We start from the raw sequence: 19,907 nt of genomic DNA on the forward strand, positions 1-19,907 counted from the left end.
TTTCCTGTGTTAGAAATGGGTGACTGTGTAAAGCAGTGGCTGCAGAGGACAAGTAGTCTAGGCTCCCAGCACTGTGCTTCCACACACTTTGGAAACATGCAACGATTTGGTTTTTCTGGTTCAATTCAGTGGGCTGTGAAAGTAACATCTTTCGGGTTTTGTTAGCTGACTTTCAGATCTATATGCATTTACAGTTACTTCTACTGAAACTTGTCTTTCTATGATCCCCAATGGAATTTTCTGAAAATTATTTTCTACCATCATTATTTGATTTTCTAGTAATCATTCTAATCCAATGCTCACTTTTTCCTTGGTCACCACAAGTCACCTGTCCATTTTATCCATTTCTATTCTCTCTCACTCTACTGCTGAATTTGTTTGTTCAAAAACAAATAAAAACCATTCTGTTTTGTCAGGCATACAATATTGAAGTATTATTTCTGAATGAATCATGCTCTTCTTCTGTTCAACCACTGGGTCACACACTAATAAATGCTTCAGTCCCAGCAGAAAGAAAAAGATCATTACTAGAAACTGCTTTTCAGTGTTATTTCCTTGACCACTAAACAAGTGATTTCACCATCAGCCACAGAAAAAGAAAACTCAGCTACCCTCAGCCAGCAACCCTAGAAAAAATATGTGTGACATTTCTCTACACCTTTCCATGGACAAATGATCATCTATTGAACTCAAACCACCAATGTGATCATCTTAGAGACCGCTACTCTCATTCTGGGAGAACTAACCTGCAGTTTAGTTCTGAATCTCCAGAGAAAGTTATAAATGCCATGTCCTACCAGAGGTTCACACAGTGCCTATGCATACTTAGCCAGAAATATAAAACTGCAAATCCTTGCAGAACTTCCACACAGAGCAGAACAGACAACTGGATCCATACTGTTTCAGATGTATCATTCCAGCTGCAAAAGGAACTAGAGAAGTAAATTTTTCCATTCTAGTCATTTGTGTCACCAATTTTAGAGCCCTAGCACTTCGCTGTTTACTTGAACTTTAATGCCTGTTGAAACAGAGTAAGAATATACCACAAATTTAGAGATGACATCACTCTGTGTTGTTGATAGCCCTGCATTCATTTACTGTTTGGAATTATGTCATTCAACTGCCTTTCTCATCATGACCATATACACACAGCTTTTGCTTTGTTTATGTAATATGTAAGAGATAATGCAAATTATTTTCAAAGTCTTGCCATCTAACTCATACTCTCTACAATGTATTTATAATTTACAAGTTGCAAAAGGAGAAACTCTCAGAGACTCACCACTAACCTCTGTGTCCCTTCCGTTCTCTTAGTCAAAAGTACTTCTTTTAATCTTTTTTTTCATCTTGGGTCTGGTCTTTTTTTTTTAAACTAACATGGAGTCTTTTAAGTCAGTGCACAAAAATTACTAGATTCAAAGGCAGACAGAGCTTGCAGACATCTTTTGGTCTTGCTAGTTTTTGTATGTCACTTGGAAACAGAAACCCAGGGCTTTTCTTTCTATATTTATGTAGTTCTATTGAATAAGTATGACTATCCAGTAAAAATATTTTGTCTCAAAACTCATAGATGTCATAGGATCTGTACTAATTACACAATCATAACTGCTTCAAACCAATTAAAAATAAAAATAATCTTCTGAATTAGTATATACCCTGTATCTGGCTGAACACAAACATTCATAAATACAAGCCTATTTGTGTTGCTGGCTCTCTCATATCTATCGTATCTCTACTCTTATGACACACCTTAGCTAACAAATACAAAAATATTTACTGTTCAAACACTTGAAAAGATCAATGGGTAAAGCAAAAACAAGGTCCACACCTTGTTGCAATGCCATCCTTCTGGTGGGGAACAAATATGTCTTAACAGCAAAAGAGGTTTGGTATAACTCCTTACTGTTCTATGAGGGTACAAAATTCTCCTTCTCCTCTCAAAGTAATTAGTACAGTTTTCAGATTTTAGAGTTACACATTTAAATTCACTAATTGCAAAATAAACAAACAAAAATTGGAAAATAAAGAACTATGAGACATGGCCCTTACATTTAAACCTATTAATGAAAACGATAGGATGGTGTAATTGCCAAGATCATCTTCTACAATTTCCCTTTTCATCACTCCTTCTATTCTTCCTTTCCAATCAGTTCTTCTTTCAAAATTCCGAAGTCCCTTTATTTCAGCATTAGGTGACACTACAAACCCCAGATACAACCTCTAGATCACAAAACCCCAGACCACGTGATGTATTACCAAAGCAAATGGAAAACACTGCAGTCACAGTAATTTTATGAAATAAGAAGTACTGGCTTAATCTCAAACAATAAACTGAATGTGCTACCAATGCAAACACTATTTGTGCCTTATGTCCCTGTCCATAGACAGTTTAAATGCATAATAATTTATCAACTGCATGATTGGTGCAGTTCTTCTGCTGTCCTGACAATAATTCATCTCCAAGCAGAAAACACTTTGTGGCAGTCCATCACATTCCACCTCCCATTCCTTACTTATTGTCCACTATCTTTTCTTTCCTACTGGAGCTCTCTGACCTGTTAGAAGTGAATAAACCAAGAGCTGTCAGGCCCAGATTTTACTCTGTACCAGCTGAAGCCTAGCTTAATGTAATACTGGCCTACAACCAAAACTTCTATACATTGGATCATACAATAAAAGTCATAACTGATCTTAATAATGAAATAGCAGAAATCAGATTTAGGGAACAGATGACAGGGAGCTGAAAGAGTAAAGCTTTTCAGAAATATAAGGAACAAAAGGTGTAGACATCTGTAACTGAAAAAGAAAAAAAGCAAAAGACAGAAATAGTCTTTGATGGGCCTGGAATATGGATAAAAACTTTTAAAAATACTCTCCATGCTACAGCAAAAGCAACCTGAACACACCATAAATAACTTCTGACACAGCCTTACTACTGGGCTGTCAGTAATATATCCCTTAGGAACAGGTTAACACCATGATAGAAAGTGGAATACTAAACCCATTTTAAAACATTTGACACACAGCCCTACAACAAGGCCTATGTGCTTGAGGCTAAAATTATCAGACACTTAATAGTACAGCAAAATCAAATTTTTTGAGTAGTTACAGCTAAAAGATTAATCTCATCGATACCAGAAATAAACTTAATGCTTACATGAAAAAATTTTCACCTAATACAGCAAACTTGAAACTTGTTTACAGTTGTTTAATGGAAACTAGGCATGAAGAAATCCCAGAATTACAAACATACTCGGATTCTTTTTCTTGAACTGTATGCATAAAGAAAATTAAACTCAAAACCCTGGTAATTTAAAGGATATGTTTAAAAAGAAAATTGCAACAGGATTTGTTACTTGCATCAATTCAAACTTAAGTCTTTTCTCTTGCGTGCCTGTCACTGTTTAGTGAGTTCTACTTAAATGGCTAGAAGAAGACTGATGCCAGAGAATAGGTAAAACACATGAAATATTTATGTAAGATGTTTTGTCTAACATCAGGTTTCCAAGCTAGGAATCCTAGTCACAGCAAAACATAATTTGATGGTAAAATCTGTATGTTCTGTCTGCCTTGCTCAAAGAAGATAAAGAGGTCTTACACTATTAGCCTCTTAATAATGAAAAATTGTATTAAGTTTTGAAGATCATTCTATTACATGCACATTAATTTGTTATCTTACAGTTAATGTTTCAAATTAATGAACTTGTTACATACTACCAAGAATGTACTTTATTTCAAAAGCCAAGAAAAAAAATTAACTTTCCCACCAGAAAGGGTTTTTTTTGGCCTGGAATACTACAAATAAAAATTCACACATCAAATTTCTGCATTATCTTCCATCTTACAGGTAACAGAATCTCACAAAAAACATAAAGCAAAATAAAAACCAACTCAACTGAAAGCAACAACATGAAATTGAAGAACATGGAGACTGCATTCAGCTGCAGAAAGGCACAGTATTTTTTAGTCCAGACCACATCAGTCAAGGTCTGGCACTGTTACTGTTAACACCACCGGGGATAGAAGAAAATGTTTTAGCAGGATATTTGCACTTGCTATGGATGCAGATGCACCACCTGAAGCAGTGGCACTAATGCAGATGGCTCTGAGCCAGTAATACAATTCAGTCATTCTCAGCAAGACTAATTACCCCAGGCAAAGAGTCATGCAATCCAAGCCATGTAATTTCAATTAATTAAATCAGTTCACTTACCCCTACAGAACAATGCATTGTGCTACAGACATGTGCTGTATTATTTTGGGGGACACTAGATATTGCACAAGGCAGCAAACTGTAAGGCATCTAAGTCCCTAAGCAAAAGTACCATGAAAGCAATACTTCCCTCAAGTTTGCTGAGTGTTGATTCTTATGAGAAACTGTGTACAGCAGTATTAGTATCACCAAATCTGTCTGCTCTGTGTACTAGCAGAGAAAGACTTCACTGACATGACAGTAGCCAAGTCCATCCTCACTTTAACAGCAGTCAACACAAGATCTGGCTTGGCAATCATACACTGTAAATTATTGCTGGGAACAGAAGAACAAAAAAGAAGTTCATGACTGAGCAGGATACAGGAAGAAGACGGCAGTGAAAGAGAGCTGCCACAGTATCCATGGCAGGTGTTCAGACAGTTTACCATTGCAAGTTTAGTAATACTTGTGTACAGACACATAACACATTGAATGTCACTGCAAAAACTGTAGCAGCTAAAATGAAACAGCTTTTAGACAACAATATTTAACATGAGGAACAAATATTGCAGTCAGTCAATCTGCAATCACTTCAGAATAAGTCACTGTGTATTAGCTAGGCTACTGAGGCTATTTTAATACTCAAATAATAAGGTACACTGTGGAAACCACAATTAAAGGTAATTCCACCTGGCAATTGATAGGGCTAACTAGTATAAAATAAACTAGCTTAATACTTACCACTAGAACAACAAATTAAAACTGTTGTTTCCTGAATACTATTTAGTAGTGCTTAGTATTTAGATAAACACATAACAATATTCATCACTCATCCCAAATACTAAAAAACTGAAAGAGAAAAGTAACATCTTTCTTAAAAACAGGCAGCTTGCCTTCTTTCCCAGAAAAGGGGAAAAAAATAGATACAGGACACTTACATTCACACAGTCAGTATCACCTTCCTTTTCCTGCTCACTGCATTCTCCTAGACCAGACTGACATAATAGCTTTTGAGGGTCAGTTTTTGCAGCACTCAAGTAACACAATGAACTATGTGAAGTTTATGTGAATGTCAGTCAAAAAGAAGAGAAGTAATTGTGTCAGAGGGTTGAGATGAAGGTCTTTGAGGAAATTTTTCTATCTCATCTAAAGGAATGATAAGAAGAGGCTGAAGTGATGGCATGAAATTTCCTGTCACACTGTTCTAATAATATTCCAGGTGGTATCTGGGAACAATGCCCAACAAACCAACTTGTGAAGAACATTTTATATGAAGCATGCCAATTTAAAAAAAAAAAAAAAGCAAAACCAACCAAACAAAAAAAAAATGGGGAAGGAGGGGAATATCTCCAAGAGACACAAAGGACTGGGAGCTGATCACCTCACTGAGTCCTCCCACTTCAAGGCAAAATCATCTTTATCTAATTATCCCTGCTTATTGCAGAGGAGTTGAACTAGATCAGCTTTAAAGGTTCCTTCCAACCCAAGCTATTCCATGACTATATGATTTCATTCCCGGTACATGCTTTGTCTAAAACACTTTTAAAAAGGCTTCAAATACTGCTTCGCAGCTCCCCTGAAATTATAATTTCTGGCAGAACTCTTTCCTAATATTTCAGAAAAAAAATTCCTTTGCGCATCATTTTAGGCCCATTACTTACTGTTTAAATCACAGTGCATATGGAGAGCCATTTAATCCCTTCCCGTCTGAAAAACCTTTGTTTACCTGAAGAACATTACTCTCCCTCTCGCTCTCCTCCAAAACACAGCCACACACTTCCAGCTCCTTCACCCACTGACTATCCTCAAGACCTTCAGCCACCATTGCTGCTGTGCTTAGGAGTTTCTCTAATTAACATACATCTTCCTTCAATGAGGTGCTTCAAAAGGGACTTGATACTCTGTTTGAAGCATGAACAAAAGATTATTTTCAAGTGCCTTGCACACAATACCGTTCCTTACAAATATCAGCACAAACTTTATTGCCAACAATGTCACACTGCTACAAAATAAATGAACAAGTGGCTTGCACTCAATTTGTGCGGAACTACCAACCCTCTCAGCAGAAGTGTAATCCATTCAGTCATTTCTCCTGTTCCCCCTCTTAACTAGAACTATTTATTGTGAGGACTTTGCACTTGTCTGAAAGAAATAAAATCAGTTCAGGTAAGATGTATCTCCAATTCGCTAAGAATATTTTTCATTCTAATCCCGTTTCCTAACACACCTCCCCATTCATCTCTGCTTGATTATTGGTAGTAAATTTAATAAGGATATATGCCATATTACATCACTCAAATCATTAATGAAAATACAAGCCAGCTACAGAACACATTTTAGCAACATCCTGCTTGATATATTGCTGGGTAAGTGAACAACAGATGAAGGCTTTTGGGGTACAGCTTTCTCTGAACTTCTGCATTCACTGCATGACATTTTCATCTGGATTCTATTGCCAATCCTGTACTGTGACACGGTGTCAAGAGCCCTATTTAAATCAATGGTGTTAAGAGCCCTATTTAAATCAAACTACAAGACAGCCATTGATCTCTCTAGTCCCAAGGCCTGTTACGCTGCCAACAAAGAAAATACGGTTGGTTAAACAGGATTCATTCTTGATAAATCTGTGTGTCCTACTATTTAACAGCACTCTTATACAGACTCCAACAAATAGTTTATTTGTTCTAGACTTCCTTTGCTTAAGGAAGTCAGGTCAGAAAAAACCTGCTTCTCAGTAAAAGCTACTGTTTCTTGTAGTTTCTCTAATTGACACATATTTCTACCTAATTCAAATACTTTCTATATTTACCACAGCCTTTCCCATCACTGCAAAATAAACTTCAATACACTACTAAGTAGAAGTTGTGATGGAACTAACATAGATTAGCTACAGGAATATATGTTAAATACATATCTAAACATACACACATAGTGTAGCAGTACATTAAAAGAAAACTTGACAGTTATCTCAAGATTCTGCACAGAATACCTTAGAAGCAATGGAAGGTATCTTTTACCACAGCAAGTGCAAAGCTTTCACAGTAATATCACAGGGCTGAGTTTGAGAAAGCAGAAATTACTCTGCACCACATGTACAACAGAAAGGTAATAAACAATGGAATGATTTTTTTCCTGGAACAAGAGATGAAAGGGATATTCAGGAATATCTGGCTAAACCACAGATCAGGGTTCATCTTGGACATGAAAGCAAGCCTCTGTGACCCAGAGGTCCCTATCCAATACCAGGCTCTCACAGCACTCACGTCTACCACCTATTTACTACCATCAGAAGTTGCAGCATTGCCCCAAAGCTTTCATATCTCACCAACTGAACTGCCAGCTCTCAGTGCTGTTCCCATGCTTCCCACCCTCAGAGCACTACATCACATTTCCCATCTTCCTGAAGCACGGCACTTGCACAGCCTCACCCCAAGCCACCACATCCCCAGTGCTCTCCTGCCACACACTACCACTACTCTGCTAGAGATCTCCCACCCATGCCAATGCTTTCCAAGTCCAGAAGCACAGCACTTCCCCAGCCATACCCCACACTCCCTGCTGACTCCCACAGCAGAACCCTGACCCATGCTGAGTGCAGCCCCCGAGCTCTCCTCCCTTGGAACAGAGCTATCCCACACCCAGCACTGTCTCTCCACACAGGACAGGCACCTCCAATTCCCTGCACCAGCATCTCCTCAGGGGGTGCTCCCATCCACGCTGTGCTGGGAGGCATGGCCAGCTGGGAAGCAGGAAGAATGCAAACCAGCCAAGGGTGACAAAGATGCAGATGGAGAGGTAAGAGAGAAGAAAGGAAGAAATACCAGGAAAGAAGATGGAAAGAGAAATGACAGTAGATAAGGTACTTTACCGGGCCATAAACCATCCAGAACTAAGGATGAAGGATTAAATTAAGGACCACAAGCCTTGGCTTCCCCCAGGGACCGTAGGATCCAATTCAAAAGGGTCGCCTAATGGGACACATTTCCCCTCACGTTCAACAATAATTACTCAGACTTTGCTAAGCTTCAGGAAAACACCAAGTATTTGAAAACAAGAAACTCAAAAGACTGCAGCACTTCAACAAAAGAAAGTGCAAGGTCTTTTTTTTTATTTAAACAGTTGTCATCATCTTACTGCAAAGCTCCCACACCTTCTCAGTGATTTCTCATAGGCAGCTCCTCACATCACTGACTCCTTCTTCACAGCACAACCAACAAACTCCAGCTCTCTCCTCACCCAGCTACCCCACTCTTTTGTAGCACTCATCTTCTTATTGGACACAGATGTGGCCTATTAAGGGCAGGCCTGTTCCTAATCTTTGGTGATTAGTACAGCTGCAACTCCTCAGGTGTGAGATTATCTTCTGCACTATCTTTATTTTCTTATATTCTATCCCTCCACAAATGGTGAAACAAAAAAAGAGGAAAATGAGTACTAAAAAGTATTTTCTATCAAAGAAAGAAACCCTAAAAACTACACTAAACATCTCAGATTTTACCACTAAATTGTATTAATTTGTTTAACAGGATCAAGGTAATCCAGGTAGTTAACAGACAGTATTATTTTATATACTCTGAAGATGTAATGGTAGAGCAAAATGGAAAGAAAAGTAAAAATAATCAGAAAAAATATTCTAACTTACAATGATAGAACTGGCACTTAAGTGCTCCAATCAGACTGACATACTAAATAAATACATAAACTTTCTGCTTGCAACACAGCATCTGCCAGTTATAGGACTAAGTCATTGTCTAATAATTTTTTGATCACACAATATAAAAAGAGCAGTAGTGACAAATATGCAAAATAAACTTCAGGATGATTCTGAATGTTTGATAGTTTAGCCCTCCCACAACCTATTTTTGGAAGTTGGAATTTGAATACCATTAAATCAGAGGAGAAACAGCTGGCAAGATACCATATACAACACCACTAACTGATCTCCAAGACTAATGTGACGCTCCTCACTGCATCCTGCAGCACAGCATGGAATTTCCCAAGCTAGCTCAAGTATAGAAAACAATCTAGCAATGCAACATGAGCCTTCATGGAACTACCTCATTATACTTCACACAAGCCAATAAAATAAAGGGTAAATTAGTCACTACTGCAGCAGAACACTTCTAGCATCTGAACTAGGTTAGGTATCTGTATATCATATCATCTATGGCTTTCATAAAAGTCACATGACCAATATCTTTCTTTTAGGACATAAACTGTAGTTTAAACTATGCCTTATTATAGTGCAATGTCTCCCAAAAGCTAAATATATATCTGCTGCATCTGAGTGTGTTTTATAGAAACATAAACCAGTATGAAATTGCTCCACAAAGAAATTGTTGCCCAAAAGAGCACAGGTTATTATCACAGAATTTTCATGTTATTAAACACCTGTATCTAGAGAAGTCATACAAAAAAATGTAAAGGACTAGTAAGTTCTGTCCATCCCATTTCCCAATTTAAATCAGGAAGTAGAAAGCAAGAACCACAGTAAAAAGTTTTGGGTGTTTCTTTAACTCAAACACTAGTGTGAGTCATGTGAGCACAAGCTAAAAATGTATCTAAAAGTAATTAAGAAGGACTCACCAAGTTCATTGAGACTCTGGGCAGCTTTTGTTATCTCTCTGCTTCCTCCTTGCAGTTGTCCTTGAAGTCTCTTACTGAGATACAAGATGCGTATTATCCTCCGCAGCAAGTCACAGGCAGCCTGCAGGGAAATTGTGGCATCAGGGGATATTATCAGTATATTACCATCACATAATACCACTACTCAAATGTGGAAACATCTTAACCAAAAAAGGAAATGTGAATGTGAATAAAAACAAGGAACTTTAGAACACTGAAATCCCTTTTTTCCAAAGATTTTTAATATGATTCTATGTTATATAGATGAAGACTTCTAGAAGCTGGTAATTATATTCATGGGGCTACTGAGATTATTCTGCCACTACCCACGCAGAAAACAAAGGAAACTCAGAATCCCATGACAGAAGCATGTTATATTTCTAATTAGAAGTGAGTTTTGTTTTACCTCTTGCATCTCTCCTGAATACTCCTCCCCTCTTAAAGCTTTAGCAAAGTCAGGAAGTTGGCTTTGCTGATCAAATACTACTCATCCAAAAGAAGCAAAATGGCAGCACTTACTTCAGAAGACAATAAAACTTAAAGATTAAATTGTTATTACAGATATTGACCCTTATGGTAGGCATATATGTAAAAACTAACTCTCAGCAAAACTTTCAGAAGGCCAGTTACCTTCATTCAGCCAACTGTTAGTTCACATTCTTTGATATGCTTATTAAACTACATGGCATTCTTGGTTAAAAAATAGGAAAGTGGACATAGATATAAATTTTTAGGAACCATATTCATGTGTGCTTTCATTAGCACCAAATTAGAATAACAGGCATTGCTGACATCTGAATCAAATACAATAGTTGCATAACTTTTCATTCAACTAATATCTTGAAATACATGCTAGGGGAACAGCAACATTCTGGAGTGGGTAACTGCTAAAATAGAATTCAGAAATGCAACTCAGATTTCAGTACAGTCATAGATACAGTCCAAAATCTGCAATCAGATTAACAAGGGTGGCAAGTGAGAAATTTGGAACAAGTATGATGTAATTGTTTGGAGCTATTTTCCCTGGTACTGAAGGCAAAGTCTTCTGAAGTATTAACCTTATGGACATCAAAATTAATTTTAAATTACTTTAAAAAAATGTTTCGTATCCAACAAGACTTAGAACCTCTTTTTCTGACTCAAGTTCCTTTGTTGAAAAGTGAAGTTGAAGTGCACATATAAAAAACTATACCAGTGAATCATTTCAACCAATATCCACAGCAGACTTGTACAACCTGACTGTCTTTTCCCTATGCCAGCACAAACTAACAAATCCACAAATATTTCTAATTTAATTTTATTAAACATCTAACATATTAGACAAAACAAAAAAGAAAAATTAGAAAAAAACTCACTGAGGCACATCAGGGAAAGCTCATTTACTCTCACAGCTTTGGGCTCTCTATCACAGTCTGAAGTGCAAGTTTTCTATGCCTTCTGTAATAACTTAACCATGTGATTTCTATTCTACTTTGTGAGAGCTAAGTGGGGCTTATCCTGCTTTGAGAGATTAATGTATTAATTTTTATTAATTCATTTCTTTAATTAGAAAAATCTTGATCCGCATATCACTTTCATATCTGTGAACTAAATTTCTGCAAGACTAATCAAAAATAGCTTCTAGTATAGTGCACTACGCTTCACCAAGAGAGAGGGTATAGTATTACTATTTTGCTTTCAAAATTATTTATCCTCTAAGCCAGTTGTATACCTCTGGCTAAGGTTTTTCCCCGAGAATTCACCTCTGTTATTTTCTAACCACCTTTTACTTTACACGCCAAAAGAGTATTTCTTTTTTGTTGAATTGTTGCTTATTATTTCCTGTCCCAAGAAACAATATTTTAAAAGAGAGTAAGAGATGGGAGAAGTTACATTTAGATACAAGAGCAAAAACAAAACAGTTTTAATTTCTTGCCCTGGGAATTAGTAGGAGGAAAAAAATCCGAAGGCATGAAGATGCACTTTAAATTTTGTAGCGACTCCTATTGCATTGCACCCTTGACAAAGATTCTGTTTCACTCAAGTATTTTCATTTATGTGACCTGTCCAACTTAGTAAAACTCCTAGTCACAGCAAAAGAATGCTATATATAAGGACATGTAACAGAAATAAAGAGCTGTATCTAATGGTGGAGCTGTTCACAGATGCCAGATCCTCTAACCTGACTACCCACATAACAGAAGTCTGAATTAATTCAGGAAACATTCCCTCCCTGAGTACATCAAGTATGCTTTTCTAAAGGAGATGCTTTCATCCAAGAAGAAACAAATTCTACTGCTCAAGCAAGAATTAATTCGGAAAAGGCCAGTGGCCCCAGCTAGTCCAAGTCATTTTAAGTAAAATTAAAAATAAACCCCGATTTTTTTTGAGATTACATATTAGTTCTCTCCTGGATTTTAAACAACATGCCAACAATAACAGAAATTATTACTATAATTTGAGCCATTGAAAAGCTTCTTACTTTTAATCTCAAGTAATTTTAAGAAATTAGTGAAAGAAGACATAATTATAAAGAGAGAGTCACTTGAAAATGTGCCAGTGTGTAGCTCATATATACAGGTAACTGAATGTATATATTTTGTTGTTTACAAAGCTTGAAAAAAGTGGAGACAGCCCACTATCTTCAGACTATATTTACTATTTATTTACAGTAGCATCACAAAGACATCTGCTACTGGTAAATATTTTAAAGTAAGAATAACTTTGAAATATAGAATTAATGGGGTTTTTTTAAATGTTTTCCTATTATAAAGCTTTTCAAACACCAAGACACTGCAACAAGCGACCATGCAAAAACACTCAGTTAAACAGTTTCCCAGAAAAGAATCCTCTGAAGGACAAACTCCCTGTCTACACATTTCAGCTGTTAACCACTCCCACTTAGCTTGTGATCAGCTATGGAAAGTGTCAGAAGAGGACAGTATCATTTAGAGCAGGAAGTGAGCTTTTGGTGTCTGCTGCTGCCTTGGGATGCCATGAAGCTCTAAGAGCACAGAAAGACAAATTATGTACAAGAACATAGCAGACATTTAGAATTCAGGACTAGATTTGAAGTTTAACAACAAACTTGCAGTGAGAATGCTTATGAAAAAGCCAGACTATATTAAAAACAATTAAGGATGGCAAAATCTAGTTTTATGCAAGTCAAATATTCCTTCAGTTAGTGAGCAGTCCCACAGCAATCAATGCAGAGGTATTAAAAGAACACCATCACAACTACAAGAGGCACTGAAAGATCACACATTCCAGCAAAACATACCTGCCAACCCTACAGATTTTGACAGAAGGCAACTTCTTTTACCAGCCATCTACATCTACCAATTGTAGATCAGCTGATAAAATTAGTAAGTTTGACAATGTCCCAAACCACAAGTCTTGCATTTCATGTCATAAGCTCTGCCATCACCAGGAAGTCAATTGTTTGCTGTGCTGTGCCCTTCCTTCTTCAACAAAGGAGTCCCCCAGGTAAAGGACATCCCAGCAGTGCATTTTTAGGAGGATGGAGAGTTGAGATTTGACTCAACTCTCCATAAATTCAGCTTCATTTATTAATTCAGGTGTCCTGACCCTCAACTCCTCCCAGCAGTGTAGTGTAACATAAAGCACTCACAAAGTATCTGCCAACACAAGAAGGGACTTGTGTGGGCAAGCAGGGGGGACAAGCAGCTCTTGTGATGAGACTGACTCTCTCTGGCAGAGAATCTGGAATCATCATTCCTCTTCTACACTGATGCTAAAAGAGCAACCTACCAGACTCCCACTCTCCACCTCTTTTTCCTGACTTACAGCAAAAAAAGTCAGATCTTACAAATCCCCTGGCACAGCCTCGATAATGATGACTCTGGATGGATGCTGCTTTCACACCACAGGAAAACCCATGTAACAGCCAAGAGGAAGCATCCAAGAAATATTTCCTAAGTTCAGGGACTCCTTCTCCTCAGACATCCTCCTGCAGTCTGACTTTGTATAAGGGCAGGCTACAAAAGATCTTCATCTTTAGCCTCACATTCCCACAACTTCTACATGCACAACACACATCAGAGAACAACAAAAAAATCTGCACCTAACCTGCCACATGGAAGTCATGGGACTTTTGGCCAGTGGCAAAAAGAGTAACAGCTGGAGCTGAAAACAACAGTAGCATCTGGCCAAACAACAGTAGCATCTGGCTGCACAGAGTGTTAAGAGCTCCCTGCTGAACTTCACTGCTACTGAAAGTAACAAAGAAAATAGAAGTTCAGCCAAGAGACAGTGCAGCTGCTCCACCAGTCCCCAGACTAGAATCTGCACGAGTCTGCAGCTTCATCTACTCTACAACAGCAGTCACTTGCAGATGGCAATCTACTAGAGTGTATATCCACAGCCCAAAATTCAGGTAAACTTGCAAAGACAAACAGTTCAAACAGTAACTCATTAAACAACCGTGGGGCCCGAGCTGTGTTGCATTTCAAACCATAAACTTAATAGAATGCAGATACATGACTCCTGAAGATCTATGGAAAAGTTTTCAACTACTATAAAATTATCAATGGAAGTGTTTGACACTTATCTCACCATCACTGTGATAAGCTCTCTCCCACTGCTATCCTCTAACAGACATCTACATCCTTCTGTAGACTCCACTATATTTAAAAGGCAGGCACAACTATGCACCTGGCTTACAAAACTCCACAACCACAAATAGCTCCTGAAGTTGCATCTTGACTGTGGAAGAAATTTGAAAGAATTTTGAAATAATTAATTCACAAACTCTTTACTAATCTGCAGCAAAGCCTGCACTAACTTAGGGGCAAAAAGCATCTTCAACACAACAGTACCATAACATTAAATACCAAAATAACATAAACAGTTATGAGAATTTAATTAATCTACACTCAGATGACCCTTCTCTCTTCCCTCCATCTCTACAAAAACTCAGTTAGCTAGTGCAAAGGTCAATTTCCTACTTTCCTACTAAGCACTTCTCAGTAGCTCTTGAAGAGAAACAAATACTGATTTTCAGAAAAATACTGGCAATGAACTACAGGCTACTGGAGTAGAAAAACTGTATTCATGTCTGACAATTGTGAAATAACAAATATTAAAAAGATTTTTTTAAAAAATATGTTTTTAATGCAACTTACCTGAAGTTTTGCTAGCTGAGCTGTGCGAGACACTATTTTGTTGTAGGGGTCAACAATTTTGACTTTAATTCTAAAAACAAGAAGAGAAAATTATTTATAGCAGTGTTAATAAATAGCATTGTAGAACATAAGGATTTATAGTTTCGAATTGCATAATGAATGTCATACCTATCAACAGTGCTTTGTAGAGCACCAATTCTAGTTTGCATCATTTGGAGGACGCCTGCAAAATAAAGCAGATTTTTACATTATTCATCAATTATAGAAACATAAGAAAATTATAGAAAGAGTTTTTCTTCAAATCATAGTAACTACTTTAGCATAAATCAAAATCAGTTTCTCCTTGTATAAAAGAGCATCAGAGAAACCAAAATTAGCAAGCATATTAGGAAATGAAATGAGCAGGTCACTTACTGAATGTTATGGAAAATGTATTGGTAGAGAACATAAACTTGCAGAATAAATATCACTCCAAAATCCATCATTTGTGAAATTTCAAATACTATTTAGAGGATGCTACTTTCTAAAAGAATGTTGATTTGGACTGCAGTTCAAATTATATAACCTGGTATAAACCTGACCATGATATATAAAAGTGGCACAACATATTTAACACTATTTATTTAACATAGTGACTAGGACAAAGAGGACTGAGAAGATAAATTATTCTATTTCAAGGTTTTCATCCTGTGCAGAAGGATCTTTAGGAAAAAGTAAGATATCAATGTCATTATAAGGTCATCTAATTTAGATTACAAGCAGAGCAAACTACCCTAATCATGTTTGTTCCACATTAGTTTGGCAAAGCAGCACAAGGAAAGCCAACAAGCGCGCCTGTTCTTTTTTGGTAAATTACAAACAAAGTAGTAGGGGACAGGAGTCATTTTTGCAATACAGAATCAGCCTGCTGAGAATTTAATTAAGTTAGACAAACCCAGGCCTATGAAATTATTTTTGTTTCAGTTACTGTTAGCGTTCTAAAACATACAACGTTTTTGTAAAGCCCTGTTTACAAGCATGCCTTCATTAAATTAGATAGAACTGCAGCATGATACAGTAAGATGGAAGACAAACAAAACTACTACAAATAGTTACATTCACATTGTCCTGTACTGTGACTGTATCTCACCCATTTTATATAGATAGGTAAATTCTCATCATCTCCATATTTCAGAACTATTAGCTTAGTGACAGGCTCATGTGTTCACTGTTATTTATACATGTGCATGCAATAGATCATGAGAATGAAGATATGAGATACAGTGAAAAGCTGGCAAAATAGGCTGCACTGTCTACCCTACAGTGCAATAATGGGGGAGGGCCAGTGGCACAACACTGCTGCATCTATGGCTGTAATAGTGCTATTAAGCATCCAACAGCCCTCTTCCTAGAGGACAGAATAAGGATGGGTGAAAAGGCACTCTCCCCTCTCCACCTGCTGTGGAAGATACATGATGATACAATTCAGCCTAATCCTAAAATAAGAGGCAGCTCAAGATACCTACTGAACTACCTATAGACAGAAAAGAAGAAAAGAATACATAGAGCAGAGCTGTGTACCATTAAAAAAAAGTGCACAGGCCTAAAAAAGAAAAGACTCTACAAGCTGGGTGTACCAATTTGAAATGTTTAATGAGATTCACTTTCACACATCCAAATGACTGTGCATGCTGTGAATTAGTTCCATAATCTTCACTTGCTAACATACTTGATAAATATACCAAGAGCTATGCATTTCTAACTTCACAATTAAAAAATCTGTTGGCATTTATCTTTTCTTTTTCTTATGAATCTTGACTCAGTGTTTCCTTTAAGAGCATAACACTAAGTAAATGGAAAATTTTCAACAAATTTGAGGTGAATTGAATTGTATTTTTACTTTGCCATATTAGTTGTAAAACATGCATTATTTACCACACCTGCCTTATAGAAATGTCTCCTAACTGAGTAGTTGTTTTGAAGTACATCATTCTTTCCTCAGAGCAATTTTAGGAAGAAATGTCTTCAGAAACAACCATCATTTCAGAAAACAGAATTCCAGTGAGCACAAATTGCTGAAGATTGTTACAGGGAGGTATTTATCAGTCACAAGATTCACTACACATTCCTGTCTACTTCTTATTTGGAGAATGACACATATTTCAGTTTTTTATATTTGATTCTCCAAGTGTTTAAAAAAATTATTCAGGAGCTACCGTTACTAGATTAAACAGCCATTTCTTTCATTTTACAGCTTTATGCAATTACTGACACAAAACAGTGAACCCAAGCAGCTCCAAACACTAAGGACACTGTCTGCACAAAAAAACCCCACCACAATACCAAACCATATGACACTCTCAGCAAAGTGACAAAGAGCAGAATGGCAGGTTTAATGAGCTCCTGGCATGAGAACAATACATTGCAACCATCTTTCATACAGTCAATGGTTCCTAAGCAAGCCTTTGAAAATCAGCAGTTTATGTTAAAATCCTCATCTAAAAGAGTGGAATAAAACAAAGGTATGTATTTAACTTAGGAGCCCTTCCCTAGTAAAAAGTATCTCAACATGGTTTAGATTATGTGTTATAGCCTCTTTGGTAAAGATGTGCAAACTATGCAACATGTGCATGTGCAACAGAAAATTAGTGCTTATGGCAACAGATACCTACCAATGTTGCAACAAAACTAGGCTTATTTAGAAAAATATATTAAAAGGTAAAAGAAGGCTTTATTGCTAAAGTTGCTCAGAACATTATCAAAATACATTTTCCGATGAAGAAGCTACTCCAGAGAAGTATCGGCCAAATCTTCTCCTTAGAGCTCCATCTACTGACGTAAGGAAAAAAAACTAAAATAAAAAAGCTGCCACATGTTACTCCTCAGAAATCAGATCTGGAGCTTTAACAGTAGGGGCCAAAGCTGGCAGTGAATGAGTTCCCTGCACAAATCCTGAAAGTGCCTCCTCCACTGTAAGGATAGCCAGCATAATATAACAATATTTACCTTCCAGGGATTCAATTCCAGTTGCTTGGGCCAACAAATCTTCATGTCTTGCAACAACCTTAAAAAAACCAATAAAGAAATCAAAAGAGAAAAATGGGGTCATGAGCCTAAAAGAAGTATTAAATATATCACAATTAGGCATTTAAGTATCAGCATCCCTACATTAGCCAGATACAGAAAAAAGCAAGTACATCTCACAGGAGAAAGGGTTTTAAGAACACAAGGTGTTTTAACTCACAAAAGCAGCAAGCTGAGAATGAGAAGAGGGTCAGAAATTAATTAAGATGTGCAGCAGAGCTGACATCTTAATTAAAGACAGCAGAGCAATCACATTTCAACACATCTTGATATTTAATAATAATTGTAAATGTGAACTTACTAATCACACCATAATTATGTATATTCTTTTTTTTTCTGTTTATGACATTTTTAGAAGTAAGTAAGTAAGTAAGTTCCCAAAGAACTTATTAACTGGGGCAGGGGGAGGGAAGAAGCAAGTTTTGAAACTACAGACAAACTTAGCAAGTGCTCTCATTGCAATGTCTTCTGTGGATTTATGATTTCTGCATAGAAAACGTCTTCTATCTTAACTCAAAAGCCTTTCTGAAGGTGTAGGGGTGTGTTAGCATAGGTTGTATCTGCCTAGCTAAAGGTAAGTCCCTGGGCTTATGCTACTCTTCAGCACATGATGTAAAGGTGCAAGCTCTCCCTATCTTCTCACGATGCCATGCTGCAACATGGCCTCAAGTGTTTATGATAGCTGACACAATCATTTGGAAAGAGTCTTCCTTCTTACCAGGAAGAGTAAAACATCACACAGAGATAAGACTACAAAAACTGAAATAATACATGGTTACCTGCTAGCAGTACTGACTGTGGGCTTAACTGAGTTGTCAAACTCACTACTAGTTCAGCTGCTAACTGTACCTTTAGTAACTGCTTGCAGAGGACACTGGGCAATTTCACAAGTTACAAGCTCGTAAGAATACTAAGTTTTTGACTAGTTTATATCAATCACCCCAGAATAACAGGTATGCTTTAAACTTACTTGTAAATGCAGCTCTTTATCCAACTGACTAATACCTTGAGCAAGTTTGGCCAGCTGCTCAGCTATCACAGCCTGATGGATGGATTGGGAAGTGTAAGCTTTCACATCAAAGTCTTCTCTGAAGAAGTCAGCATAACATTCTGAAAAAGGATTTAGGATTTTAGGGTTTTATTTTCCTGGTTCAGAAGAATTAAATAATATTTAATTCTGCAGTGTACAAATCTCTGACCTTCAATTTCTTCAACATAACAGTAAATGTTCTCTACATCACATAGTACAAACGTCGGAAGAGGGCACAATCACGAGAAACAAGTCTGGAACTGGTAACTGGGGTTCGTGCTTGTTTTGGGGATTTATTTTTTTTTTTTGCAAATGGTGATAAAGTCACATGTTCTTTATTCCCGACACCCTTCTCTTGAGCAGAATACACTAAAAAGTACCTTATTTTCTCAAAGTTTACAGTGTAACCAGGGTGAAACTGTTGAGCCTGTACCCATAAGCAAACACACCAGTCACCTGCAGATCACTGACAAGTAGCAAGAGACAAAACTTGATTAAATCATACCGGATTTCGACAACGGTGTGAGTTTATAAAACAATTATGAAATAATACTGCAATTATGACTCTGGATCAAGCAAAACCATTGTTCCCAAACAGCTACTCTCAACTCAACCGAGCACCTTCTCCTCTCCTTCAGTGCAATTTTTTTCTCTTTGGGAGCAAGCGAGCCCCAGCGCACACTCCGCGCACCCACCGCGGTCCCTCCCCGCGCCGGGGCACTCGCTCCTCCGCCCGAACTCCCGGGACTCGCCGGTGCGGGGCTCCCCCGCCCGCCCGGCCGGCCCACCGCCGCCCTCCCGGGGGACCCTCCGGGCCGCCGCGGACGGGCCCCCGGCGCGGTCGTGCCGGCGGGGGCTGTGCCCGGAGCTGCCC

General features: G+C 37.6%; 1 protein-coding gene across 1 annotated transcript in view; it reads right to left on the bottom strand.

Annotated features, from left to right (window-relative positions):
• COG5 (component of oligomeric golgi complex 5) overlaps positions 1 to 19,907 on the bottom strand; it is a 174,696-nt gene that overhangs the window by 154,660 nt on the left and 129 nt on the right. The window contains exons 2-6 of the mRNA XM_036401303.2: positions 18,974 to 19,113; positions 17,926 to 17,983; positions 15,109 to 15,163; positions 14,941 to 15,010; positions 9,779 to 9,899 (exon numbers count right to left, since the gene is read on the bottom strand). Coding sequence (XP_036257196.1) covers positions 9,779 to 9,899; positions 14,941 to 15,010; positions 15,109 to 15,163; positions 17,926 to 17,983; positions 18,974 to 19,113 — 444 coding nt within the window. The remainder of the gene's footprint in view (positions 1 to 9,778; positions 9,900 to 14,940; positions 15,011 to 15,108; positions 15,164 to 17,925; positions 17,984 to 18,973; positions 19,114 to 19,907) is intronic.

The sequence above is a fragment of the Molothrus ater genome, chromosome 5 (genome assembly GCF_012460135.2).
Source record: "Molothrus ater isolate BHLD 08-10-18 breed brown headed cowbird chromosome 5, BPBGC_Mater_1.1, whole genome shotgun sequence".
Classification (NCBI taxonomy): domain Eukaryota; kingdom Metazoa; phylum Chordata; class Aves; order Passeriformes; family Icteridae; genus Molothrus; species Molothrus ater.